The sequence below is a fragment of the Caretta caretta genome, chromosome 6, assembly GCF_965140235.1.
Source record: "Caretta caretta isolate rCarCar2 chromosome 6, rCarCar1.hap1, whole genome shotgun sequence".
Lineage (NCBI taxonomy): Eukaryota > Metazoa > Chordata > Testudines > Cheloniidae > Caretta > Caretta caretta.
In genome coordinates, this window is record NC_134211.1 from 98,752,403 (window position 1) to 98,780,325 (window position 27,923).

The window sequence follows — 27,923 nt, forward strand, 5'->3', positions numbered from 1 at the left end:
CTAAATATTTTGCACTATTTCTAAACTTAGACAATCTTGTGTTTATACATTGGAAAATTTAAGTGAGCCCTCTTATAGTTGCTGGAAAATATAGGGGCTGGAAAATCTATTATCTTACCCTGTGTTGCAGATTCTACACTGGTGTTCCAGATCCATACGGATTCTTTTTGGTACTAGAATGACTTTCGTGTTCTCTGAAGGTTTCAAATATTTTAAGTTTTAGGTCCCCAAATTCACTTGCCATAATATTGCCTTGAAGTTGTTGGGATTTTTTCCCCCCTCCTTAGGTGTTTTGCCTTCTCTAAATGGTGACGACAGTACTATAGTGTTAATTTGAAAAATATAATGTTTGGGGTATTTTTTTGAATTAAATACAGTCTCCATCATAATGTATACAAAGACTTGTTTGTATGCAGATATTTATTTTCTTTTAAGAACTGCGCGATGAAGCCATCAGTGGCTAACAAAAAAAAAATTGGGATCCCTTTTCTTCATGCATGCCACGTGTGAGGATTTTGTTACATATTCCTGGACCTAAAATTCTGATTTATTTTCTGAGTGTCACTTACAGTTTAACAATGGTATTTAGCTGTACCTTCAGATGTACATTTAAAAATATTTGTATATGGGATATTCACCTGGTATTCTTACATTTTAAAACCCCTTAATGTTTAATCTATGAGTTGGCAAATGTGACCAAACTGAAACAAGAAACCAAGCTATGTCTGAGATATTACTTGCTGTAAATCTACTTCTGTTATGGAAAACATCTCTTCGGTCTTAAAAATGTAGAGGAGTAAAATAATCTGATAATGGTGGATAATGGACGACAGGGGTCACATCAAGCAGTTTGATTTAGTTACATTGCTGTTCCATTTATGGGTTTGTTTTGTTTTGTTTTTTCATTGTTTGATTCCATTTCTTATTCCACTCCTCCTTTTCTTATTCATTCTAGGAACCTGATTGTGAATTCACAGTTTCTCAGGTAAAAAAATTTCATAAGTACTAGTATTTGAAAAAACACTGAGAATAGTTTATAGCATGTTGTATAGTGATGTTTGTTTCATTTAATTCCTTAGGGCTTGTCTACATAGAGACTTAGTGCATGGCAAGCCAGGGATGTGAATCTACAGCTGTGTGTGTAGCCCCACTCCGCCCCAACCCTGTTCAGCCCCTAGTCCTGCTCCTCCCCCAACCTCAGCTCTCATTTCCTTTTCACGCCCATGCCAGCTTCACCTCTAGCCCCAGCTCCTCCCCCAGCCCCAGTTCCGGCCCCAGCTCCACCTTCAGCCCCAATTCCACTACTGAGGAAGCCTTGGCTGTACAATAATGGGGGGAGGGGTGGAGGCATGGACAGATTCCGTTAATGGTAAGGGGGGGCACAACTGGAAAGTTTGTGCACCACTACATTAATGTATCCTTACAATTTCGTATTAGGATAATTCTGAAAGAAGTAACAGAAAATTGCTGTGCGTGGTATTGCAGTAAAGGATTAAAATAGGCTGTTTTTTAAAACCTGTAGTTGGTACTAATAAAATGGAATATATTTAAAAACTTGTAGATTTTGGCCTTATTGTGTAAACTGAAAAGCAGAAAACACATTCCATATTAGAATAAAACAACATATAGCAGGAACTGCTACAAGTTTTTGGTAGAAAAACATTAGGGCTTGAGTTCAGATTTGGAGATAAATGGTGCTTCTCTGTGTAGCTGGTGTGGTGGGCAAAGATCTTGCTTTCTTAAGATCTTCTATAGTGCTCCTCATTGTAGCATCTACCTTATTCTTGCACTTTGTATAGACAGTAGAGGTGCTGAGCAACTCCAATTGAAGTAATTCAGAATGAGACTACTCAGTGGCTGTTATGAAGTGCTCAGCATCTCAGAAGATGAGACCATAGGTGAATAAAACCAAATTGTTTCATTATGGACAGGAAAATTGGTTACAGTTATCTGTTTTGATGGAGAAAAGTATACTTTTCATTTTCTCTTCAGAAGAGTCAGTAGCCAAGTAAAATTGTTCTAACAAAGCCCTGTATCACTTTACACTGCGTAAATAGTAGATTATATGAAAGGAGATGTTTTCACAAATCCCATTTTATTTTTCAAAAACTTATCTTGCTATCTTGCCATGCACCTTTCGCATCTTTTTGTACATTTATTATTTCATCTGAAAATTTGTATGCTTCCTTTAGTTAACCAGAGGGTTGAAGTGATTATGTTGCAGTCTATCTACATTTTTTGGAAAAGGGAGGGGGAATTCCACCAACTTTGTTACATACACACACCAGCATTGGATTTATTCAGTACGTACTTCTCTTATCTGTTAATTATACAAGACCCATAACAAGGATTGTGGACCATCCTCTTGTCTTGCAAGATAAAAAAAATCCCTATATGCATGCAACCTTTAAGTTCCATATTTGGTAATGTTCCATCTATTGCTGCTTTGATCAAAACTCTGATAACTGAAGCATTGCCATAAGCAATACTCTGATCTGAAGTCTGATGTGTAATTAGGGGATAGTATGTGATTTTTAAGATCATTGTTGTCTATACAATGCCCAATTAGTAGTTTAACATAGAAGTACAGCCTAAGGGCCCTAACTTTCCAATAGCTGACTGATAATGACAAAAGGATGCATGTTGCTTTTTTAAAGAAGTTGCCTAGTGCTTCTTGTTGGTGAAGAAGAGCGAAGATTTATCTAGGCCTTACCGATACTAAAATTGGCCTCTTTCAGCAATTGGTTTAGCTGATATAAATAGGGAAGCTGCAAATTTCATGGAAAAGCACTACAAAGCAGCTTTTCTTATGTATGCTAGGAGTTGGCATTGGTTCAGCTACACTGATGTCTATACCAGCAATTTGCTGAAATTGGAGGTAAGGCATCAAAAAGAGGAATATAGCATGGAAATGAAATACTTGTATGGAGCTTCATGAAAATATGTAAAGGTAAGATGAACTTTTAACTGCAAATATTTAATGAAATTAAAGGTTGTCACCAAAATTACAGGTTAAGAAACTAGAAGAAAAAGTAGACCTGGATTACATTGGAATTGGCTAAATTCAAATTGCCCTAGTCTGTTCTTTTTTTTCCTATTAGTATTAACAGTTTTCCAAATGTGGCTGAGCTGGCTGTTTGGATGCAGTCTCTTCTCCCAGCTCCTAAATGAGGAAAAGTCTCTGAGTCAGTCTCTATTAAAATGTGGTACACATTATGAAAAGTTTGAGGTTCCTTCTATAGCAGGCCCTCCAGTGTTCCTGGATTCAAAAAAAGATTTGTCCTTGTGTGTTTGACCCCTTTAGTTTCATTTAGAGAAGAATTAACCTTGCTATTTCTCATTTGCAAATATTAAGCATGCTTTGCTAATGGTCTGTTTAGGCCAGTGTCAGGGAAGAAATAAACCTGATTATTTTAATAAGTCTCATGCTGGGAGGTTTATGGTAGTCTGTTCTATGTCTGAAAGAAAGTCAGTGATTGATCTTGCAATCCTTTTTATCATCCTAGGCCTGTAAGTACATGTATATTAAGTTATCAAGAAGGGAACTGGATCTGCGATGTTAGTTCTCCAGAGTTTCTATTTAACTACTGAAGCTTTTCCCCTCTGGTTTGAGAGGTGAAACAGCCTACACTGAGCAGTTCATACAGCAAAATCCTTGAGTAATTTACTATTCCATGTAATACTCCAAGTCAGTGGTGGGCAACCTGCGACCCACGGGCCACATGCAGCCAGTCAGGGTAATCCGCTGGCGGACTGCGGGACAGTGTTTACACTGACCGTCCGCAGGCGCAGCCGCCTGCAGCTCCCAGTGGCTGCGGTTTGCCGTTCCTGGCCAAGGGGAGCTGCGGGAAGCAGCCCAGGGGACCTGCTGGCTGCCACTTCCCACAGCTCCCATTGGCTGGAAACAACAAGCTGCAGGCGGCTATGCCTGCAGATGGTCAATGTAAACACTATCTCATGGTCCACCAGCGGATACCCTGATAGGCCGCAAGTTGCCCACCACTGCTTCAAGTTGTTCACTTGAACTATTTGCCTGTCCAATTCACCATCCAATGCTGCAATGGTATTGTGCAGTTGGTTAGACTTAGTATATCAGTAGATGTAAATGTTTACTAGTGGTGATTATTCTGAAGCAAGGAGATTTGGATTGTCCTTTTTAAAGGCTGCCTGTATTGAAACTGAATAGTGTTGTAAGTGTTAGCATTCAAGAGTCCTACTTGATAACTTTGTTCCCTACTGATTAAGATTTTCTTTTCCCCTGTGCACTGAGCTGCCTAGGGTAAGGTACATAGGGCCGTGATTTGCCTTCCCCTCTTGTAATGGTGTGGCTAAGGGGAGATTGACTGTTGGTGATTTGGAACGGAGGCTGGAAATGTTTCCAGCCGTGGAACCTCAAGCAATTGCTTGTTCCAAAGACCAGTCCTAATGTTTTGTATTTATTACAGTGCATCAAAATTCTGCCACCTGAACCAGTCAGTCAAATCACTACCTTGCTCACCCCAAACAAAGTATAAAATATGAAGGGATTAAAAAAGGTTAACCTACTAAAATTAAATGTTTTAGTTTATTTGCTTTATCCTTATGTAGGCTGCTTGGAGTTTGAAAACACGAGCTCTAACGGAAATGGTTTATGTGGATGAAATTGATATAGATCAGGAGGGAATAGCAGAGATAATTCTTGATGAAAATGCCATTGCTCAAGTTGCACGTAAGTACAGACTTTCACCTAAATGTATTAAAATGATGTAAATTCTTTGTGGCAGGACTGTCATCTAGTATATAATTGTACAGTACATAATGTTATAGGGACCAACCTACTGTTGATTTTTAGGCATTATCACAATATAAGTGTTCAATAATATAACATGGGATTGTAAAAGGTACATTGAGATTCAGCTGAAAGAAAAATAGTTTTGTTTACTAAATTTAGCAGTTTAATAGATTTTTAAATCTGTTCAGTTATGTAAAGCCCTCATCTCTTAAGGAATATAATAGCAGCATACCTAGCCTGGCATCAGGATGCATCTACTGTCACAGTTTACCTTTACTTGGTACCTTGAGTTCCTCTCTGGCTGGGCAGTTCATTTGGCGTGTACTTTATGCTGCTGCTTTGGCCTTTCAACCAAAGCAAAAGTCTGCTTTCAAGGCAAGATTCCTCCATCAGTCTTCCACTCGGGTTCAGTAATCCTTTTCCCCTCAGTGCATGGGTTTCTGTACCACTTCTCTAGGAGGTAGCACTGGTGGAGGTGGAAAGGACACGGATCCTTCCTCTAATATGTGTCCTACCCCTGGAATCCTAAATTGTGATTAGCAGTATGCCCTAATCTAAGACTGCTCTGCTGTGCTGTTTCCCAGGACCATTTCCTAGAAAGCTTGTTGGTGGTATGGCCTTTCCTAGTACACAAGCCCCTCCCCAGAGTCCTTCTTTGGCCCATCTCTAGGTCTCCTCTCTGGCCCTTTCCTGGCTTCTTCCACAGTGTCTCTCTCAGGATTCCTCACCATCTGCCTTTCTCAACAAGGAGTCATTATGAAAAAATATAGTCAGCCTGTAATTAAAACAAGGACTGAAAAGGAGGTGACCTCTGACTGGCATCTTAGGGAAAAATTGCCAGTAGCTAATAGATTAAGTTTATATCATGCAAATGAATGTTAAGCCAGGTGTATACAAATAAAAGTAGTTATCTACAGTAGGCAAGTTCAAGAGAGCTTTTGAAAGGAGAGCAACAGTTGGTTGAATAAGATAGGGGAGAACCCTCTAATAGCTGAAAGGCAGAGACCCAGCCTCTGAAAAAATGGTCACACTATTTTATTTATGTATTTATTTATTTATGTGACTAATGACTAAGGGGGATACTTCTGGAGAATTTGGGAATTGAAGTATATCAAGAGTTAATCTGAAAGAAAATTAGAACTTGCAGCGTGCTAAGGAATTTGGCTAACCGACGTGGGTGGCAGGGAGCTCCTTTGCTAAAGCAGAAGAACAGGGTGATTTACAGTTCTGGATGCCCCAAGAAAATATCAAAAAGGTCTAATCTGGACTACAAGGTCCCTGTCTTGAGGACCAGGTCTTCATTCTCTTTAAGGACCATGCAGCCTTAGGGTGGCTATTTACAAACGTTAAGTGATAATACTCTTATTTTGTAGGCCCAGGAACTTCTTTGAAACTCCCTGGAACCAGTCAGGGTGGAGGTCCCAGTCCAGCTGTTAGGTATCTATTTCCTTATGTTTGGCAGCTTTAACTTGTAAATATATTAAATTTAGGATCTGCACATTAATGTAACATATTAAGTTTAACAAATTACAAAATGTTAGGTTTAAATGTGTAGCGTTTCTGTATTGATAAATTGGTGGAAATACCACTTCTATTCCAGGATGACTTGAGAAGAGCAGATATAGTACCGGTCTTTAGAAAAGGGGTGGGGAAAGGAGCTGGGGAATTATAGACCAGTCAGGCTAACTTTGATACCTGGAAAGATACTGGAACAAGTGTATTAAACAATTTATTTGTTAAGCACCTATAGGATAATAAGATGGTAAGTAATATTTGTCAAAAACAAATCTTGCCAAACCAATTAAATTTTTTTCTTTGTCTGGGTTACTGATATAGAGTGGATGGGGGAAGCAGTAAACATGATCTATGTTGATTTTAATAGGGCTTTTGACACAGTCCCATGATGCAGTTGTGAAAAAGGTTAATATCATCTAGGATGTATTCATTACCTCCTGTGTAAGACATAGGAGGTAATTATCCCACTCTGCTCAGCACTGGTGAGGCCTCAGCTGGAATAGCATATTCAGTTCTGGGCACCACACTTTAAGAAAACTGGAAACAAATTAGAGGAAGTCCAGAGGACAGCAACAAAAATGATAAAAGGTTTAGAAAACCTGATGTATGAAGACAGGAATAAAAACTCGGTACGTTTAGTCTTGAGAAAAGAAGACTGAGGGAGGATCTGATAATAGTCTTCAAATATGAAAAGGGCTGTTGTAAAGTTGATAGTAATCAATTGTTTTCAATGTCCACAGCAGGTAGGACAAGAATTTGCATAATTTGCAGCAGGGAAGATTTAGGTTAGATATTAGGAAAAATTTTCTAACTCAGAGTAATTAAGCTCTGGAATAGACTTCTAAGGGAGGTTGTGGAATCCCTATCCTTGGAAGTTTTTAAGAATAGGTTAGACTAACACCGGTCAGGGATGGACAAAGTTTACTTGGTCCTTCCTCAGGCCAGGAAGCTAGAGTAGAAGAGCTCAAGGTCCCTTCCAGCTCTACATCTCTATGATTCTATGAACACATTTCCCTCATCTGCTCTTCATTTTAATATTTGTTGATTCAATTTAGGCCAGTGACTCAGTCAGGAAGACCTGTTACAGGGTTTGTGCGACCCAGCACACAAAGTGGACGACCAGGCACTATGGAACAGGCTATAAGAACTCCTAGAACCGCTCATACTGCTCGCCCAATTACTAGTGCTTCTGGAAGATGTGTCAGACTAGGAACGGTGAGTGACTTGGCTTTACTACTGTGAAGGATGGCTTTCCCTTCTGCGATGGTGTAGTTGAGCTTAAAAATTATGTCTGAAAAAAATCAAACTTGGGAAAGTTAGCTCAAGTAGATAGCATTTTATTCAATTTTTTTAAATATAGAGCTTGGCTATCAAACCTTACTTGTGTTTAAATATGCATAAAATTTCACAAAAATTTCCTGATTCTTCACTCACTGAACTCCATGAAGAAAACTGCTTCAACAGAAGCAGGATGGAGCCCTCTCCAAGTTTTCAACATTTTTTTTTCTTTTTTTCCCCACTGTTAGAGAGCAATAGTTTCTTTAAAATCACCAGTGAGTTACTAAGATTAAATCTGGCTAAATTATGCTGTGTTAGTGAAATCACCAATAGTGTGTCTGGCTTGAAGACATAATGTAAACTTGGGTTTTTTTGGTAGGCAAAAATTGTTGTTGAACTCCTGCTATATATGCATATAACCAGTTCTTCCCAAGTCTTTGCAAAAAAGGCGTTTTTTTAACATACTCTACAGTTATAATTTATGTTTTTTTCCATTAAAGGTTTTTTCAGCTGATATTTGAAATGTATTTGTATAGTGTAATGGGTTCATTCTGTTTAACACTTTTTTTTTCAGGCCTCTATGCTCACAAATCCAGAGGGTCCTTTCATAAACTTGTCTAGATTGAATTTAGCAAAATATGCTCAAAAACCAAAGTTAGCAAAGGTATGTGACTATTTTGGTCAATGTTCTGCTATATTTAATATCGCTTCAATGTTAATTTACCGTTAGTCTCTCTCGTCTTCTAGATTTTTAGGACCCTTTCCAGCCTAATATTTCCTCCACAGCTGCTGGACTATGGGAGTGCCACAATCTTTCAAGGTCCAGCAGCTGAGGAGTCTGTTCGCTACTCAGAGAAGGAAGTACTCTCTTGTTAGCAGTACTAACACATTGCAATAGGTATTTCTCAATGCTAACAATCCTCAAATCCCCAATATTGTGGTAAATTGGGATTTGGGAAATAGACTTGTCTTATAAATCCAGAAATGAAGTGTCCAGCAGCAGTATTTAGAACCTCAATTGTCTTAATATGGGGTCAGCTATTTTTCCCCCCCACCTCCTTTAGATGGGGAAGGCTTTTTTTTTTTTTTAAACAAACAAGACACCATCTGTGTGAGCACAGACATTGTACTTGGACACAAATGTACTCTGACATCTTTGTGTCCATTGGAAAAAGTAGCAAAGGCTGTTCAAACTAAAGCCTCACCTGTTTCTCCAGCCAACCATGTCTGAAGAAATTGCAGTCATAAGAGGGAGGGTCCTAAGGACTTCAAGAAAACATTAGGTCTTTCCCCTATTATGCCCCAATGGATGGAGCTGGAAGACCTCTCACCAATATATTCTTCTTGGTTCTCTCTCCTTCCCTTTCAAGATCTAAGATTAAGAAACTCCAACAGGCTGTTCAACCCCAGTAAGGGGAGATGGACGGGTCCAGTACAGGATATCAGCAATTCATTTACAGAAGCTCATTCCCTCCCTCCTGATCCAAGCTGCATAACTTCTAACTGCAGAAGGTTGTATGTGGGTGGCAGCCTAACATAGTAAGGCCAGTGTATCTTCTACATAGGTTGCCAGACTCAAAATAGACACTCCAGAATCTTAGACCACAGATGTGCATGTACCCTCAGTATATTTTTATAATGCTGTTTGTTCTAATACACCTCCTTTGAAAAGAAATAAATGGGAATAATTACAGTCCACATATCCATTCTATGCTATTATAAAGACGACATTAAATTCCTTAAACTAGTAATCTTAAAGTGAGAAAACGTAATGTTTTTTCAGTTTACAGAATTGACGTTATTTTAAGGTGTATTTATGCTAGGTCCACAAATATTAGCAGTGTGACCCAGACTAGAAAACATTTGTGAAGAGGTAAAACTGAATCAAAGTTTAAAACGAGGCATTGAACATACATAAACCATTATTACGTTATGGTGATAGAACATTCAGTTACTTTCAAGAAATATTACGTCAGCTAATGGATCTTGAACCATGCATACAAGACGGACAAAAGGCAATAAAATACCTTGTTCAGCCTCTAATAAGAGAATTTTGTGGATGAATTTGGAGTATGAATAAAAGTCTACACTGTTAATCTAAAAAAGATTTAAAATGTTTGGATTTTTTCCTTCACTTTCAAAGCATGACTTACTTCCCTTTTTCGTATTAGGTCTGTTTTTCCACGAGCATTAGTGCTCATAATTTTTTTAGTCTGTTTAGTTCTCATGATTGACAGCAAGAGAAACTGAAGTCCTCTACCAACACAATAAGTATATCAGTGTGCCTTCCCTCACAAATGTAACTCAGTCCTTACCTGAAAGATGCAAAGATGATCTTGTTTCATGTTTTATCATTGGGTCACCTCTCAATTGTGTCTCTTTACTAGAGTGCCAGTTGAGTTGATGTCTTTATGTGGATACCTGCCCACAAGGAAGTGGACTGATAGCCACAGTTCACTTTGCATAGGCCACTGAAAGGCTATCAGATGGGCTGATTCTCTTCTGTCCTGAGCTGTATTTGACTATTGACTTAGAAGTGGAAGTCCCTTTGAGGCATGCAATCGTGAGCATTGCACATCTGCCTTTAAATCTGTTAATGGCAGTCAGCCTATCTAGGACTGTAGTTAATACACACTTATTGGTACATTGTTATACAAAAACAAACCCTATCTTTATAAAGGTCTTAAAGAGGAATATGTGGGCGATTCCTGAAGCCTAGATAGGTGAGGATTTCTCTTGAACTCTGAATCCTCTTTTCTTCTAAGCTTAAGGCACTTAAATAAAAATTTCATTAAAATGTGACAGATTTTTTAATCAATCAGATGGTGTTCTGTATGCAAATGTGTGTACTGCAACTAAATGTGCAGATTTGGAAACTCTGCATGCAGATGGATAGTTAGGTTGCTTGCATACTCACATTCCAGATTGACACCTTCAGTTGCAGTAATAATATGCCATAAAAAATCATAGAAAATGCCATAGAAATTTTTACTCCTGAGGGCATTCTGCAACAAAAAAATTAAAAATTCTGTGCACAATATTTTAAAATTCTGCAAATTTTATTTGTCAGATAAATGTGGAAGCTCCAGAATTGCAGTGGGGATAACAGGCCACTGGCTGCAGAGAGGTGGGAGATCAGACTCAGCAGTGAGGCGGTACCCAACCCTGACACAGCACAAGGACTGGGCCTGCCCCAGAAACACCCCAGGGCCCTTCCCCTCCATACCAGGTGTAAGCAGGCAGGCTCAGCAAGGCACGATCCAAGTGTGGAGGGACTTAGTATGGGGAGATCCAGGTGTGGGTTGAGAGGGTTCTTTTGGGGGCAGTCTGTGTGCGGATGGCTCAGTGGGGGATCTGGACGCACAGGGCCTTGTTGGAGGGTTCTGGGTGCAACGGTAATGGGACTCTTCAGGGGGGGTTAAGGTGAAGGTAGTTTGGGAGGGTAGGGGGAGTCTGGGTGTGGAGGGCTCAGTGGGATGGGGATCCAGGTGCAGCTGGTTGGGGCTCGGTAGGGTGGGGATCCAGGTACAGGTGGCTCAGCGGGGCGGTTCAGGTGCAGGGGGAGTGGGGCTCCTCAGGAGGGGTTCTGGGTGCAGCAGGGAGCTGTGAGGGTTTGAGGGGATCTGGATGCAAAGGGTTGGGCGGATGGGGGAGCAGCTCCCTGTACAGTGATTCCTCCTCCTGCAGCTGAGGAGCTATGGATGCAGGAAGCACAAGGGAGGGGAGAGTTTTCAGAGCTTCCTACAGCCAAGGAAAAAATCTGGGGGTGAGTGACACAGCCCTGGATGCTGTGCAGGGGAAGAGGAAGTCCCATCCTCCCAAGCCGAGCCAGGACTAGCAGCTGAGCCCGGTGCATGGTAGAAACCACTAGCCAGGTCTTCCCCAGTCCTGCCCCATAGTGATTTACCTAACTGCCAGCTGCCTTGGGCACCCAAAACATGCTTCTGGGAAGGGACACATGACCGCTCTTGTGGCTTCCATTTGCTTTCCCCTCAGAAAGTCACTTTTCTGTGAAGTAAAGAAATCTGTAGGGGACTTAAATTCTGTGCATGCACGGTGGTGCAGAATTCTCCCAGGAGTAAGAAATGTAGGACTGGAAGGGTTCTCAGTAGGTCATTATTTCAATACCTGCACTGAGGCAGGATTAAATATTGTCTAGACCACCTCGAGAGGTGTTTGTCTAACCTGTTTTTAAAATCTTCTGATTGAGATTTTACAGCCTGCGTAGGTAAATTGTTCAATGATTAACTAACTCTGCTTACCATTAGAAAGTTTTTCATAATATCTAATTCTCCCTTGCTGCAATTAAAGCCCATTACTTCTTGTCCTATCCTCAGTAGTCAAAGAGCAGTTTATCACCCTTCTCTTTAGAATAAGCTTTTACGTACTTGAATATTATTATGTCCCCCTTCAGTCTTCTTCACTAGAAGAAACAAACCCAGGTTTTTTTGGTCTTTCCTCATAAGTCATGTTTTCTAGACCTTTGATGATTTTTGTTGCTCTCCTCTGGACTTTCTCCAATCTGTTCACATCTTTCCTAAAGTGCGATATCCAGAACTGGACACAATACTCTAGTGGAGGCCTTCTCCGTGCTGAGTAGAGTGGAAGAATAATTTGTGTCTTGCTTACAACTCTCCTGCTAGTACATTCCAGAATGTTTGCTATTTTTGCAACAGCATTACATTGACGACTCATATTTAGTTTGTGATCCACGTATGCAAACACATGCATACATTTTTTAAACAGCATCTGTCTTGAAAACTTAGCATTTTTTCAAAAGCTGAAGTGAATCATCACTTTCAGCTCAGAAGGGGCTTAGGCTAATGAATCTTACTAGACACATCCACAAGGAGCAAGTACAATTATCAATGTTAGAAAGCTAACGTAATATGACATTAATATTTCTTACAGAAAGTAAGACGAGTTAAAATGTGCAGCTTTATGGATTTTACAATTTATTTTTTTTAAGGAGAAGACAGCATTGATTCTAAAGCCAAAGCATGATGAAGTTTTAAGATCCTCGTTTCATTTTGTGTTAAGGATTGTTGCTTAAAGCTGTAAAACTGTGCGCTATCACCTCTCCAATGTGCAAAGAAATAATAAATCTTAACCATTAAGTTCACATAGCTGTGTAACTGTGTGAAATAAAAATGTTAAATGAACCAAACTGTATCATAGAATCTCTATGGATAGCAATTCCATGCTCTAATAATAAGAATATAGCAGTAGGGATATATTACCGACCACCTGACCAGGATAGTGATAGTGACTGGGAGATTACTATTAGTCATTAGTGATAATGCTCAGGGAGATTAGGAAGGCTAACCTACAAAACAAAAAGCACACAGTAATAATGGGGGATTTCAACTATCCCCATATTGACTGCATACATAGCACCTCAGGACGAGATGCAGAGACATTTCTTGACACCTTAAATGACTGCTTCTTGGAGCAGCTAGTCCCGGAACCCATAAGAGGAGAGGCAATTCTTGATTTAGTTCTAAGCGGAGCACAGGATCTGGTCCAAGGTGTGACTATAGCTGGACTGCTCTGTAATGGTGACCATAATATGATTAAATTTAACATCCCTATGGTGGGGAAAACACCACAGCAGCCTAACACTGTAGCATTTAATTTCAGAAAGGGGGACTAAACAAAAATGAGGAAGTTAGTTAAACAGAAATTAAAAGGTACAGTGCCAAAAGTGAAATCCCTGCAAGCTGCATGGAAACTTTTTAAAGACACCATAATAGAGGCTCAATTAAATGTATACCCCAAATTAAAAAAACATAGTAAGAACCAAAAAAAGTGCCACCGTGACTAAACAACAAAGTAAAAGAAGTAATGAGAGACAAAAAGGCATCCTTTAAAAAGTGGAAGTTAAATCCTAGTGAGGAAAATAGAACAGAGCATAAACTCTGGCAAATGAAGTGTAAAAATGTAATTAGGAAAGCCAAAAAATAATTTGAAGAACAGTATCCAAAGACTCAAAAAGTAATAGCAAAAGAAATTGTAAGTACATCAGAAGCAGGAAGCCTGCTAAACAACCAGTGGGGCCACTGGACGATCAAGATGCTTTTTCCACTGAATGCATCCGATGAAGTGAGCTGTAGCTCACGAAAGCTTATGCTCAAATAAATTGGTTAGTCTCTAAGGTGCCACAAGTACTCTTTCTTTTTGCGAATACGGACTAACACGACTGCAACTCTGAAACAAGATGCTAAAGAAACACTCAAGGACGATAAGGCCGTTACGGAGAAATTAAATGAATTCTTTGCATCAGTCTTCATGGCTGAGGATGTGAGGGAGATTCCCAAACCTGAGCCATTCTTTTTAGGTGACAAATCTGAGGAACTGTACTAGATTGAGGTGTCAGAGGTGGTTTTGGAACAAATTGATAAACTAAAAAAGCATTTCTCAAATGCTGCCACCATGGCCGCATGCAGCCACCAGGGGCTTTTCTTGCAGCCACAGCCTCCTGGGCAGTGACTGGGGCGGGGGTGCAAAGCAGTACCTCTCCCCCAGGACCACCAGAAGGGGTTGGGCCCTCCCCCCATCTGGAGCCACAAACGCCGGATGAGCATGCAGCCAATGAGTTTCCCCACCTTCACGGGGGTGGTGACGGTGGGGTTTCGGGCTTCAGCCTACGGCGGCGGGTGGCAGGCTCCAGTCATGCGACTTTGGGCTCTGGCCCTGGACCCCAGTCACACAGTGGCAGGTGCCAGCTCTGGGCTCAACCCCACCATTGTCCCTGGCCCCCACAGCCTCCTCCAGCCCTGGGCTCCAGCTGTGTGGTGGCAGGCTCCAGCCCTGGACCCTGGGTTCACTGCCCCTCCCCATTGCCCCTGGCCCCCCCACTGTCTCCCTACCCACTTCCCCATCCAGGCTTTGTCCCCTGCTTGCCAGGGCTGAGTAAGTCTGCTGTGAAAATTCATATTTGTACAGTTGTTAATATTACTTTTCACAGCCTCCCAGCTAGCTAGGAAGTTTGCTATGAAAAGTGATATTAACAAACATACCAATATTACTTTTCGCAGCAGCAGACTTTCTAGCTAGCAAGTCTTTTTAAAAAGGCAACCAAAAACAAAACAAAAAAAAGACAAGAATGTGAAAAGCACCTTATTTGTGTTTCTATTCGGTTTAGGTCCAGTAAAGAATAGAGAACTGTATATTATTTTTATTATTGAGTCTGCAAACAAAAAAACTATATAAATAAATTATAATGATTTGGACATGTATATTTACTTGTTTTTCCTAAAGTTAATTATTTTAAGAAAAATTGTCATAGCGGCCACCAGCAAGAGTTGGTGGGCACACTCTGAGCCACCAAAAAATGTATTGTGAAAACCCCTGAAGTAAACAGTAATAAGTCACCAGGACCAGATGGTATTCACTCAAGAGTTCTGAAGAAACTCAAATGTGAAATTGCAAAACTAACTGTAGTTTGTGACCTATCACTTAAATCCGCTTCTGTACCAAATGACTGGAGAATAGCTAATGTGAAGCCAGTTTTTAGAAAGGGCTCCAGAGGTGATCCTGGCAATTACAGGCCCGTAAGCCTGACTTCAGAACTGGACAAACTGGTTGAACCTATAGTAAAGAACAAAATTGAGACACCCCTAGATGTTCATAATTTGTTGGGGAAGAGTCAATATGGTTTTTGTAAAGGGAAATCATGCCTCACAAGTCTACTTGAATTCTTTGAGGAGGCAAACAAGCATGTTGACAAGGGGGATCCGTTGGATATACTATACTTAGATTTTCAGAAAGCCTTTTACAAGGTCCCTCACCAAAGGCTTTTAAGCAAAGTAAGCTATCATGGGATATGAGGGAAAGTCCTCTCATGGATTGGTAACTGGATAAAAGAGGGTAGGAATAAATTTTCTGTTTTCAGAATGGAGAGAAGTAAATAATGATGTCCCCCAGGGGTCTGTACTGGGACCAGTCCTGTTCAACATATTCTTAAATGTTCTGGAAAAAGGGATAAACAGTGAGGTGGCAAAATTTGCACATGATACAAAATTACTAAGATGGTTAAGTCCCAAGCAGACTGCAAAGAGCTACAAAAGGATCTCACAAAACTGGGTGACTGGGCAACAAAATGGCAGATGAAATTGTATGTTTATAAATGCAAAGTAGTGCACATGAGAAAACAACCACAACTATACATATAAAATAATGGGTCTAAATTAGCTGTTACCACTCAAGAAAGATCTTGGAGTCATTCTGGATAGTTCTCTGAAAACATCCACCCAATGTGCAGCAGCAGTCAAAAAAGTGAACAGAATGTTGGGCATCATTAAGAAAGGGATAGATAATAAAACAGAAAATATCATATTGCCTCTATATAAATCCATGGTATGCCCCACATCTTGAATACTGCGTGCAGACGTGGTCACCCCATCTCAAAAGAGATCTATTGGAATTGGAAAAGATTCAGAAAAGAAATGATTAGGGGTTTGGAACGGCTTCTGTATGAGGAGAGATTAAGACTGGGACTTTTCAGCTTGGAAAAGGGATAACTAAAGTGGGATATGAGAGAGGTCTACAAAATCATGACTGGTGTGGAGAAAGTAAATAAGGAAGCGTTGTTTACTACTTCTCATAACACAAGAACTAGGGGTCACCAAATGAAATTAATAGGCAGCAGGTTTAAAAAAAACAAAAGGAAGTATTTCTTCACACAATGCACAGTGAACCTGTGGAACTCCTTGCCAGAGGATGTTATGAAGGCCAAGACTATAATAGTGTTCAACAAGAACTAGATAAGTTCATGGAGAATAGGTCCATCAATGGCTGTTAGCTGGGACGTGCAGGGATGGTGTACCTGGCCCCTGTTTGCCAGAAACTGGGAATGGGAGACAGGATGGAACACTCAATGATTACCTGTTTTGTTCAGTCCTTCTAGGGCAGCTGGCATTGGTCACTGTTGGAAGACAGGATACTGGGCTAGATGGACCTTTGGTCTGACCCAGTATAGCCATTCTTATGCAACCTTATGCTTGCCCTCCCTATATTTCCCCTTCTCTCCTTTGTTTGTGAAACTCACTTTAAATTATAAAGTTTTCATGGCATGGACCATGTCTTCTTATGTGTTTTAAAATATAGGAATGGCCATACTACACCATATGGTCCATCTAATCCCATATCCTCTTTCCAACAGTGGCCAGCAGCAATTATTTCAGAGTAAAAAACTAAGGTGCCACCAGACTCCTCAAGACTAACAAATGTATTTGGGCATAAGCTTTTGTGGGTAAAAAAAAACATTTCTTCAGATGCATGGATCTGAAGAAGTGGGTTTTTTACCCACAAAATCTTATGCCCAAATAAATCTGTTACTCTTTAAGGTGCTACCAGACTCCTTTGTTTTTGTGGATACAGACTAACACGGCTACCCCTCTGATTTCAGGGTAAGATGCAAGAAACCATATAGAAGACAGATTTCAGAGTAACAGCTGTGTTAATCTGTATTCGCAAAAAGAAAAGGAGTACTTGTGGCACCTTAGAGACTAACCAATTTATTTGACCATAAGCTTTGGTGAGCTACAGCTCACTTCATCGGATGCATACTGTGGAAGATACAGTGGGGAGATTTATATACACAGAGAACATGAAACAATGGGCGATCAGGTAAGGTGAGCTATTACCAGCAGGAGAGCTGGGGTGGGTGAGAACCTTTTGTAGTGATAATCAAGGTGGGCCATTTCCAGCACTTGACTGCTGGTAATAGCTCACCTTACCTGATCACTCTCCTTACAGTGTGTATGGTAACACCCATTGTTTCATGTTCTCTGTGTATATAAATCTCCCCACTGTATTTTCCACTGAATGTATCCGATGAAGTGAGCTGTAGCTCACGAAAGCTCAAATAAATTTGTTAGTCACCAGGGTGCCACAAGTCCTCTTTTTTTAATGGATATTCTAAATATTCTTATCCATATACGTGTCCAATCTTACTTAATCCTGTTACATTTTAGGCCTCAATATCATCTTGGGGGAATATCACAGGCCAATCATACAAGAAAATGGTTACTTTTCAGTTTTAGGTATGGTACTTTTCACTTTCATTGAATGTTTCCTTGTTTTGTATTATGAGAGGAGATAATTAGTGACATAGCTACCTTTTCTATACCATTAATTAATATATCTCTTACCATGTTTGCTCTTAATCACCTTTCTATAGAATGTTTTTTCCCATGCCTCTAATCATTCTCTTTGCCCATTTCTGAAGCCCCACTTTGCTTTTATTTTATTTATTTGATAGATTAACTAGAACCAAACTCTGTATTGCAGGGGAGGGCATACTATTGATTTATATAATAGCATTTTCAGTGTTCATCTTCCCATTCCTTATACATCTTAAATTTATTTACCTTTTTTTGACCACTGCTCTATATTGAGCAGAAGATGACATTGAGCTTTCTTTAGGTGATACCCAGATCTTTTTCTGATTTGTTTCAATTAATTTAGAACCCACTAAGATGTGAGTAGTTCAAATTATTCCCTCCAGGGTGCTTTGTGTTGCATTTATCAGAACTTAATTTCATCTGCCATCGGTTTGCCTGTTCACCTAGGTTGGTCAGGTTTCAGTGTTCTTCACAGTCTTGAACATAAATAAATAGTCATCTGCATATTTTGCCACCTCACTACTTAGTCCTAATAGGGAACGTTGTGGCAACCCACTATGAAATTTTTGCCAGGATAAATATTGACTGTTTATTCTTAACTGTGTGTTGTGTCTTAGATATGATGAGAGGCAAAATGGCTACTTATTTCCTTAGCTGTCTCTTCTGCTGGGCTTTGTCAAGGATTTTTTGGGAGTCCAAACCAGTTGCCAACTGACAAATTATCAAGCTATTTATTGATACAGTTTCTAGCACAAATTGGACCCAAGCCAGACTGGGAACTTTGGATGCTACTGCAATAACACACCTCATACTGTTGCATCTGAACACAACATTCAGAATTTTCTTCATTACCACCAATAGTTTGGCTTTTCTTCTCCCAGCTGTTTGTTGATAAAGAATTGATATTGATAAGTCTCTAGTATTTGGGATAAAAGCCTAAGACAAGGCACTGGAAGATACCATGGAGTTTCTGAATATATTCTTTGCTTCCTTTTGGAGTTAGAGATATCCCTCTCTAGACAAAAGTAGGAGGAGAAAGTAAGTTGAGTCTTTTCCCATCGGCCATGACAATTCATTAGCAATTCTTTAATTTCCATAGGGTTAATAGTTTAAGAATTTGTTCTAAGGGAAAGGAAGCTAGCAAATCAGTCATGGAAGGCTTGTTAGTTCTCAGTTTGGGGTTCTGAAGAGGCTTGATATCTTGGACAAACAGGGCACTTTTTCCCCTCCCAAGGAAACCTATAGTCTATATTTGACTAACTTGAGTTTACAGAAATGGTATCCTCTTCTGCAATGATTAAGATCTGGAATTTGTAAAACCCTTCCTTCTCCTGTTACTTTAAGGCTGAGGGCTTTAACATTCAACATCACTGAGGTTCTTGTAAAATAGATTTCGAGCACTTAGTCAGTTTCCTATTAGCAGGTGTTTTGTATGTTGATCATGGCCATTTCTAAAAAGTTATGGATTTATTTTTACACTTGTCAGAATTTTCTTGACCATACCTAATGTCAAAATAAAAAAAACGAACTTATTTATTCTGGACTTAACTCCCCCCCTTTCTTCTTCCAAATTGATTTTTCTAGAAGTCATTCATAAAAATTGTTTTTGGTAGAGGAAATCCCACTCCCCCAAAAGCCTTGTTCTGATGGGATTGTTAAATTTTGAAGCCTCTGCCTCATTGTGTGTCATTTTGGATGTCTCTGATCATAGACTTAATGATTTAACTCCGAGTTTGAAGTGTACAGAATAACTAACAGCTGGTCACTGCTGGCATCCAGCAGTTAGAAAAATCATTTTTTGGAAATTATATTTTTAAAATAAAATAAGATCAGAAGGAAAATTGGTACCTGAGTAATATTATATCAGGTTTCATGGTAGGTGACTTTGCAGTGTTAGTATGTGTGCGCTATCAGTTCTGTAAATAAACAAAGGACTTCAGTCTCCAGTGTGGTCAACCCAATATCTTTCACCAGCATTAAATTCACTTTAAAATTCAATTCAAGTTAGAAAAATGTCTGTAAAAAATGAGAACTTTTTCTCTCCCTCAAGCAATCTTTTCCCTCTGTATATTCAGTCTTGACTGTTTATTTTTCTGACCATAATACATCTATATTTATTAGTACTGCAGAGTCAACAGAGCTGTAGAGATTGAGATGCATTCTCTTCTGGATTGTGTATCCTTAGACTTGATTCTGCATCTGAAACTTGGCACACTTTTTACTAATGATGTGCAAACGTGGAGAAAAAATAAATCTGGATTTTCAGATTCCAGAATGGTTGAATATGAAGTGTCAAACTTTAGAAGAGCCATTTTTCACTCGTAAACTGGACAAATTTGAGCCCTAGTCCTTAAGACATATACCTATGCTTAAATTCCATTGACTTCCAGACTACTCAGTGTCTAAAATTAAGGATGTATGTAAGTCTTTGCAGGATCAATAAATAGAGGGACTATAAACATGAAACCCCACAATGTCACTTTCACTTCTAGATTAGACACTTCAAAAAAAAAAGGGATTTTTAAAAACCAAACATTACAGACAACCCTAGTAATTTCATATACTGTACTACGAATGTAAAAATAATTGTCTCGTGGCAACACGGTACACCAGTAGATTTTGCTTATCTAACTCAAAGTCCATTTCATGTTTCAGTAGAGTTGTGTGTAACTGTGTTTGCTATTTTAGAGTAGTAATTGGGGATTATTACATTCTGAGAACCCACAGTGTTTATTATATAAGGTATAAATGTTTTTCTTCAAACATGATAATATCTTAAATGTTCTTCTGATAGGCATTGTTCGAATACATTTTTCACCATGAAAATGACGTTAAGAATGTAAGTAATCTATACAAAATAGATTTTTACTTGTACTAAGTCTTATTCTGTCATGTCTGTCAGGTTTCAGCTGAACTAAGGCTTCTAGTGTTACTTTAGTTCTTAGGATAGAAAAATTGCAGCTTTAAGAAAATTCTTTTTACAAATATGAAAAAAGTCACAGATACTAAAATGTTAATGCCTTTATTTTCAGAAGTCAAAATAGCACATACCTGCACTACCTCAAGCGGAGCTAGTGCACTAAAAATAGCAGTGTAGCTAGGGTTGCACAAGTGGTGGCTCAGGCAAGCTGCCCCAAGTATGTACCTGCCCGGACGCCGTGGGTATGTACTTCGGCAGCTAGCCCAAGCAGCACTGTCCATGCAACCCCAGCTACACTGCTATTTTTAGTGCACTAGCTCAAGCTAGTGTGGGTATATCTATACAAGCTGGATATCACACCCCTTCTTCCAAGTGTAGATGCAGACTAAGAGTGAGGGAGAATTGTCTGGAATGGTATATGGGATAATACTATAGTTAGTAATAATGGATTGAACTTAAAATCAGGTAAATTACTGACAGAGCTACCATGGGTAAGTCTGTGTGTGCCGGGAATGTCACCTTTAGCTCAAGTATAGACATAGCCACAGTTTTCTACTATATTTAACAGTCACAGTTAAATTTGTGTACCTGTTTAACTCTTCAAAAGTAATGTAAGCCAGACTTGCAAGTTTTTTCTTACCAGCTCACACAGGTGAAGTGTGTTTTGTTGGATGAGTAAGATATAAAAATTATAACATACAAAGTATTTCTGGCACATTCATCACCATAATATCCGGTAGGTTGTGCTTGGAGTAACAAAAAAGTTCAGATCAATTTTACATGGCTCATTAAGCATTTATTGGCTTTTCTGCAACACATAAGGATGCGTGCAGGGGGCTGAAGATGAAGCAGTTTAGGAATTTAATTTTTCCATGATGCCATTTTGACTGTTTTCAACTAGTGAAGCAATAATTACCAGAAAACACATGGTTTCCGTGGATGTAGACCAGAATCGTTTTCAGATAAAATGCTATGAATTGTTTAATCTGGCACTAAATTATGTCAATCATATGCTGTCTGCCAGCTTGATTGCACAGGCCTCTCTTGATATGATTGGTTATATTTTGGATGCTAATATACTGAAATTCAGTCAGTGTCAGAAAGAAACAGAATGTGTAACATGTTAATTGCTACTCATCTACTTTGACACCAAGGAAGTGAGATTTTTTTCTGATGCCACCAACAATGAAAATACATATTGTTTACCAAGAGGAACTCTAGACCACCAGTGACAAAGGGCTTACATGGTATGAAATCACTTAGACATGTTAATGTGCAATGAATACCAAATGAAAGTGAAAATACATCACTAAACTATTTCAGTGATATTAACAGCAGGATCTCCAGGGCTGGACTGGCAAATTCATAGAGCCCAGGCAATATGTAACATTTCAGAAATCTTGTGGAAGTAGTATTTTGGAGTCCCTATACAGAATCCACAGACATTTCAGTTTTGGCACAGAGAGATATCAGTAACTGATCTTTACTTTCTAAGGTCTTATAGGAAATACTTTTGTGGCTCAGTTTACAGTATTGGTTGTACTTATGGTACTATATTTTAAACATCCAACTTTTAATTTTAATATTCAGCTCCCTTGATCTCCCTTTCGTTTACTCCTCTTCTTTTCCTCCTATTTGCAGTTTCTTCTCATGCACTTCCATCTCCCTTCTCCTCTTTACCCTCATTCCTCCATATTTAGTCTCTCCCTCCTTCTCAAACCCCCTTAACAAGTTCTCCCATTACTTCATCTCAGTTAAAAAAAAGCCACACAAATGAACAAAAAACCCAACTCTCTCCTTCAAATCAATTCATTTCACTCCTTACTCATCTGTTCATCCCAGTCACTTCACTCATTCACCCACACACCTCTCCCTGGGTCAGGCACTCTTAGTCTCTTGGTCGTTCAGTAATGAAGGGCTGGGTTATCCTTGCAGCCTAAGATGACTCTTTTGGAAAGGGATGAGGTGTGGAAACTAGTGGTCCCAAGACCTAAGAAGCTGCCCTCTGGGTGGGAGAAGAGGAGGACCAGAAAGCTTGAAGAGCAACTGTCCAGTCAAGTTTCCTGCACCAGGATCAGGAAGAGCAGTTCCTGTAGTTGGCTATGAACTCAAGTCAGGGAAAACCGCACTCCCAACCTGTCCATGAATGTGGGAGGGGACAGAACAGACTAGCTCTGCATCTTGTCTACAGTTGGCTGTAGAACTAATTCTGAGGCTGTGGGTGAACTCGAAGGGTCAATTCACAGGTTGCGATAAATGCTTCCTAATGTGATTTCATAGATTAAGTCAAAGGCTAGAAGAGAATGTGGGGATCATTTAGTCCATCTCCTGTATAAAACACAGGACACAGAACTGCCTCAAAATAATTCCTACAGCTTATTTTTTAGAAATAAAAATCCAATCTTGATTTTAAGATTGCCAGTGATGGAGAGTCCACCACAACCCTTACTAAGCTGTTCCAATTATTAATTACTCTGTTATAAATTTATACCAGATTTCCAATAGGAATCTGTCTAGCTTCAAGATCCAGCCATTGGATCATGTTACTCTGTTAGCCCATGATCAAATACATGTTCTCCATGTAGGTACCTACAGACTGTAATCAAGTCACCCATTAACCTTCTGTTTGTTAATCTAAATGATTGAGCTCTTTGTGTCTGTCGCTATAAGGCTTTTTTTTCTAGTTCTGTAATCAATCTTGTAGCTTTTCTCTGAATCCCCTCCAATTTATCAACATCCTTGAATTGTGGAAATCAGAACTGGACATAGTATTCCAGCAACCATCGCATCTTTGCCAAAAACAGAGTTAAAATAGCTTCTATTTGAGATTCCCCTGTTTATGCATCAAAGAATCACAATAGCCCTTTTGGCCCCAGTGTCACACTGGGAACTCATATTCAGCTGATTATCCACCATAATCCCCCCCCCAATATATTTTCTGGAGTCATTGCTTCCCAGGATAGGGTCCCCTGTTGTGTAAGCAGAGTTTTACTCACTGTTAGGGTACCTCCTTCTGGTTGGGTCTGGGGATTAGCTCTCATCCAGTCTAGCACCCTCTTCTGTTGCTCACTTGCCCTGGGGCCCCTCTTGCTCTCCAGGACTCAGGAGTACTCTCTCTTCATGACTTGGCCTCCATCTAGGTCCCTCTATCATTTTCCCTTTCCAAGGTATCAAAGTTCCTCTGGACAGTCTATCCAGATGCTATCACAGGCAGTCCTCCATGCCAATTCCAAGTCCATGCCACTTTCCCAGTGGTTGGTAGGGGAACCCAGACCTGCCCGCTACTCTGGGTTTTAGCCCAGATACCCTGTAATCAGCAGCCAGGCTCTACACAATCTCTGCCTTTGCTGCTCTTTCCCTCAGCCTGTTCTTTCTCTGAATTCCACAGGCTTTCTTCCTGCAACTCCTCTGGGTGAACCCTTCCTGAAGGGCTAGGATACCAGGGCTTTTGCTCCTTCCTGGGTCAGGTCGGGTCTCGCCCAGCTCGGGTCTCGCCCAGCCCAGCCCAGCTCTCTGAGTCCAGAGGATGAGTGTGGACTCCCTCCCTACAGCTCCCTTTTGCTGCAAACTTCCTGGCTTTATACAAGCTCAGCCTGCCCCTGCCCAGCTGGGTTTCATCTTCAATTAGCCTTTATGAGTCCGTGGCACTCCGCAAGGTGCAATCTATATGGTTAATTGACCCCTTCTGAGGCACCTTGACCCCATCAGTGCTGGTGTGGCATGGACACCTCTGTCACTGTGCCTACCATTCTTTGTTCCTACATGTATACATTTAGCCTTATTAAAAAGCATATTATTTGCTTATGCCCAGTTTACCATGCAATCCAAATTACTCTGTATCTATATCATTTTCCACTCCCCTAATTTTTGTGTCATCTGCAGACTTTATCAGTGATGATTTTATGTTTTCTTCCAGGTCTTTAACAAAAATGTTAAATAGCATAGGGCCAAGAACTGATCCTTTACTGGCCCTCACTAAAAACACGTTTTCAAAGATGATATCCTGTTTACAACTACATTGAGATTTATCAGTTAGACAGCTTTTAATCCATTTACTGTATGTCATGTTAATTATGTATCTTTTTAGATTTTTTAATCAAAATGTCATGCGGTACCAAGTCAGATCTCTTACAGAAGTCTAAGTATATTACATCAACATTATTACTTTTACCAGCCAAACTTGTAATCGCATCCAAAAAAGATATCAAATATTTACAAATAAGATGGAAAGTTATTAGTAGAGAAAGGGGATCTTTGCTCTCATTTTGCCCATCTTGAGGGACTTGCACTGTTGTCTTCTGCAATATAAATTTAATAAACAAGCCTTAAGCCTTTTTTTTTACCTCCATTTAGTTCTCAACCTTTAAGTACAGTTGAGTTCCTTATCAATTTCTATTAAATAATATGTACAGTTGTATGCAGATTTGATTAAACATACACAATATAAAGTATTTTATCTACATTAATAGCAAATACAGAAAAAATCCACTTACTCTTACCAGTTTTTGAGATAGGAATACAGGAAAGCACAGTATTTCTTTAATACAGTATTTAATACTTTTTTTAAAAATGCATCCAGTATCCCAGGGATTGGCAACCTTTGGCACGCGGCCCACCGGTTTGTTTACCTTCCACGTCTGCAGGTTTGGCAGATCGCAGCTCCCACTGGCCGCGGTTCACCGCTCCAGATCAATGGGGGCTGTGGGCCGCATGCCAAAGGTTGCTGATCCCTGCAGTATCCCTTTATTTTACTTAAGGAAAAATAAATACCTATTCTGAGAGGAAATTATTCCTCCATTATTACTGTTCACTCTTATTTTCTTTTGGGATCATTCATCAATAACTGATTCTCTTTAGACACTGAACTATTCTTGATTTTCATTTTGTGGACTAAACACTGTGGGCTAAATGTCAGTGACAATGCGACAATTTAAAAGCTTTGCTCAGAAATTGTTCATCTGCTGCTGAGCTCATTTCAACCAAAGAGTGGAACACTAGAATCTGACATGCTTGAAAGTTTAGTGATGCTCTCTTTACAATTTGTCTTAAGGAACAGCAGCAAATATACTGTATACTGGTTAATAATCCCAGCCCATAGTGTTGCCTTGGTATTTGCCAACACGCAGCAAAGCACACTGGGTGGGTGAACGAAAGCACACTATGTTCTATTTTTATAATTGCATTTTTTTTTAAATTATTAAGGCAAAGAACATTAACATCCACTGTAGTTGCTATGCTTGTCACCAAAATACCCTCAGGACATTTCTCTTCACATGCATTGATTGCATTTTGGTCTTTTCTCATTGTAATACCTATTTCAAATACATTGTGAGCAGGCATGTAATTTGTCATTTTATGTACCCCAATAAACAAACACAAATTAGGGGAGGTTTCAGTCTTAACTGTCTTCCAAAATTTTAAATCTGTGCTTTTTTTCCCCATTAAAGTGGCTTCAGTTAGTGAACTTTGAGTTTTTTTACATTAGTATAACTAAGGTGATTTCATTTTTCATACTGCTGTTTGCTAATGAAGCAAACTTATAGTTTTCTGCCCCTCCCCATTGAACTACAAAGAAGCCAAGATCCTAATGGAAGGCAAACAATTTTATACATGGTAAATATCATTCACATTGGTATGAAATGAAGCCCCAAACCTGAAATGAACTCTGAACAACTAGATCCATGCATAGCACCACTGAGACTAAAGATTCCAGGATTTGATCAATATGTTTCCTTAGTTTTCTGAAGGATTACACAAAGCTAGACTCTTTCTAATAGAGCTTGTCTACACCACGTTGCATTTAGCGACAAGGCTGTGTTGACACAGCCTTGTCGCTAAAAGTCAGCCTGTGTAAACACTCTTTTTCAGTACTTTATTGGCACTTTTTCTGACAAAATACTTCCAGCCCCGAAAGCGGCGTTAGCTTTGTCGACAGGAGAGCACGCCTGCCGACAGAGCCACATTCACACTGCCACTTGCGTTGGCAAAACTTTTGTCTTTCACGGGGGGGGGCTTTTTTAATTACCTGTGAAAGACAGAAGTTTTGTTGACTACTTCACAATGTAGACAAGCCCTGAATTAAATATGCTGGGACAGGTCCTCAACTTTTGTGAATTGTTGTAGCTTTGTTCAAGTCAATGCAGCTATGACAATTTCACACCAGCTGAAGATCTGGCCTGCTGTCTTTAAAGCAGACCTAATTGTGCTAGCTGCAGGAGCAAGCAACTTGGAATAAAAACCCAGAAACACTTGGCACTTGGTCAACCTAATATTGGCATTTCAGATATACAGCTATTAGTTTTTTCTGAATTGTATACACAAGAACTTTACTAGTTTACTGTAAAAATACAACAAAACAAAAACCACACACGCACAAAACAAAACACATACCTAAGAAACAATTCTCTACTGGCCCCTAGTTTAGCTACTCTAATAGGAGTCTTCCATTTCTGTGGTTCTGTGAAATAATTATGAAGAAATCAAGTAAATTCTGAGCTTCATGGCCATGTATGTCTATTTTCATAACATTTTGTTTAAAAGCTTTTTAGACTATTTTTGGTGAAACTGCTATAATGGAAGTGTAGCTTTTACTCTGACATCTTACGTTATGATGGAAAATGGAATTTCAAACAATTCTGCAGCTTGTATGTTTTATAGCCTTTCAATACAGTATAGACTGATTCTTTCAGCACAATATGCCATGACCTGAAATCAGAAATTAAAGAAACAAAGATAAACTAGAGCTTCTTTCTGATTTTTAATCTGTTTAAATATGACCCTTCCAATGGTCCCTGTTCAAGCAAAGTGTGTTGAATAGCATACCTACCTTTCAAACATCCCTGATTGTGGAGGATTAGAAGGGAGAGAAGCCTTCCTATTTTTTCCCCCATACTCATTTCCTGTGTTATAGGAAACAGAAGATCAAGGAAAGCAATGTTTACCACTGCACACACTTGAAAGTGCACTGTGCTCAAGTGATCCAGGTAGAAAAGGCCTGATATTACCAAAACCAAGATAATTTGTACACTATTTCAAGCAGAAGTACCTCGGCAGTTTTTCTTAAAAAAAAAAAAAAAAGTTTAAGCCACTTTTAGTAAATTTCCCCCATGGATGATGGGAAACATGAAAAATGTGTATGCTTAGACTTATGGAATACCTTACATTGTCTCTGCAATCTCATTAAATGTGTTCCCTAGTTCCTCTTTTGCATTATATATAACTGTTAAAAAGCATGTATGATTACATCCTGCTATAATCCTTTCAAACATTTTATGATTCAATTTTCATAGAAATAAAGTAATAATCCTTCCGT

At 39.4% G+C, this 27,923-nt stretch overlaps 1 protein-coding gene across 10 annotated transcripts in view; it reads left to right on the top strand.

Annotated features, from left to right (window-relative positions):
* Positions 1–27,923, top strand: part of TTC8 (tetratricopeptide repeat domain 8) — a 65,381-nt gene that overhangs the window by 16,957 nt on the left and 20,501 nt on the right. For 3 of the 10 annotated variants that reach the window (XM_048854117.2, XM_048854113.2, XM_075129824.1), the window contains exons 2-8: positions 956–985; positions 2,821–2,878; positions 4,588–4,708; positions 6,145–6,208; positions 7,342–7,501; positions 8,139–8,228; positions 20,486–20,530. In XM_048854117.2, the coding sequence (XP_048710074.2) occupies positions 956–985; positions 2,821–2,878; positions 4,588–4,708; positions 6,145–6,208; positions 7,342–7,501; positions 8,139–8,228; positions 20,486–20,530 (568 nt within the window). Of the gene's footprint in view, positions 1–955; positions 986–2,192; positions 2,304–2,820; positions 2,951–4,587; positions 4,709–6,144; positions 6,209–7,341; positions 7,502–8,138; positions 8,229–20,485; positions 20,531–27,923 lie in introns of those variants that run through there. The other 7 variants (XM_048854119.2, XM_048854118.2, XM_048854121.2 and 4 more) reach the window with 7 other exon arrangements.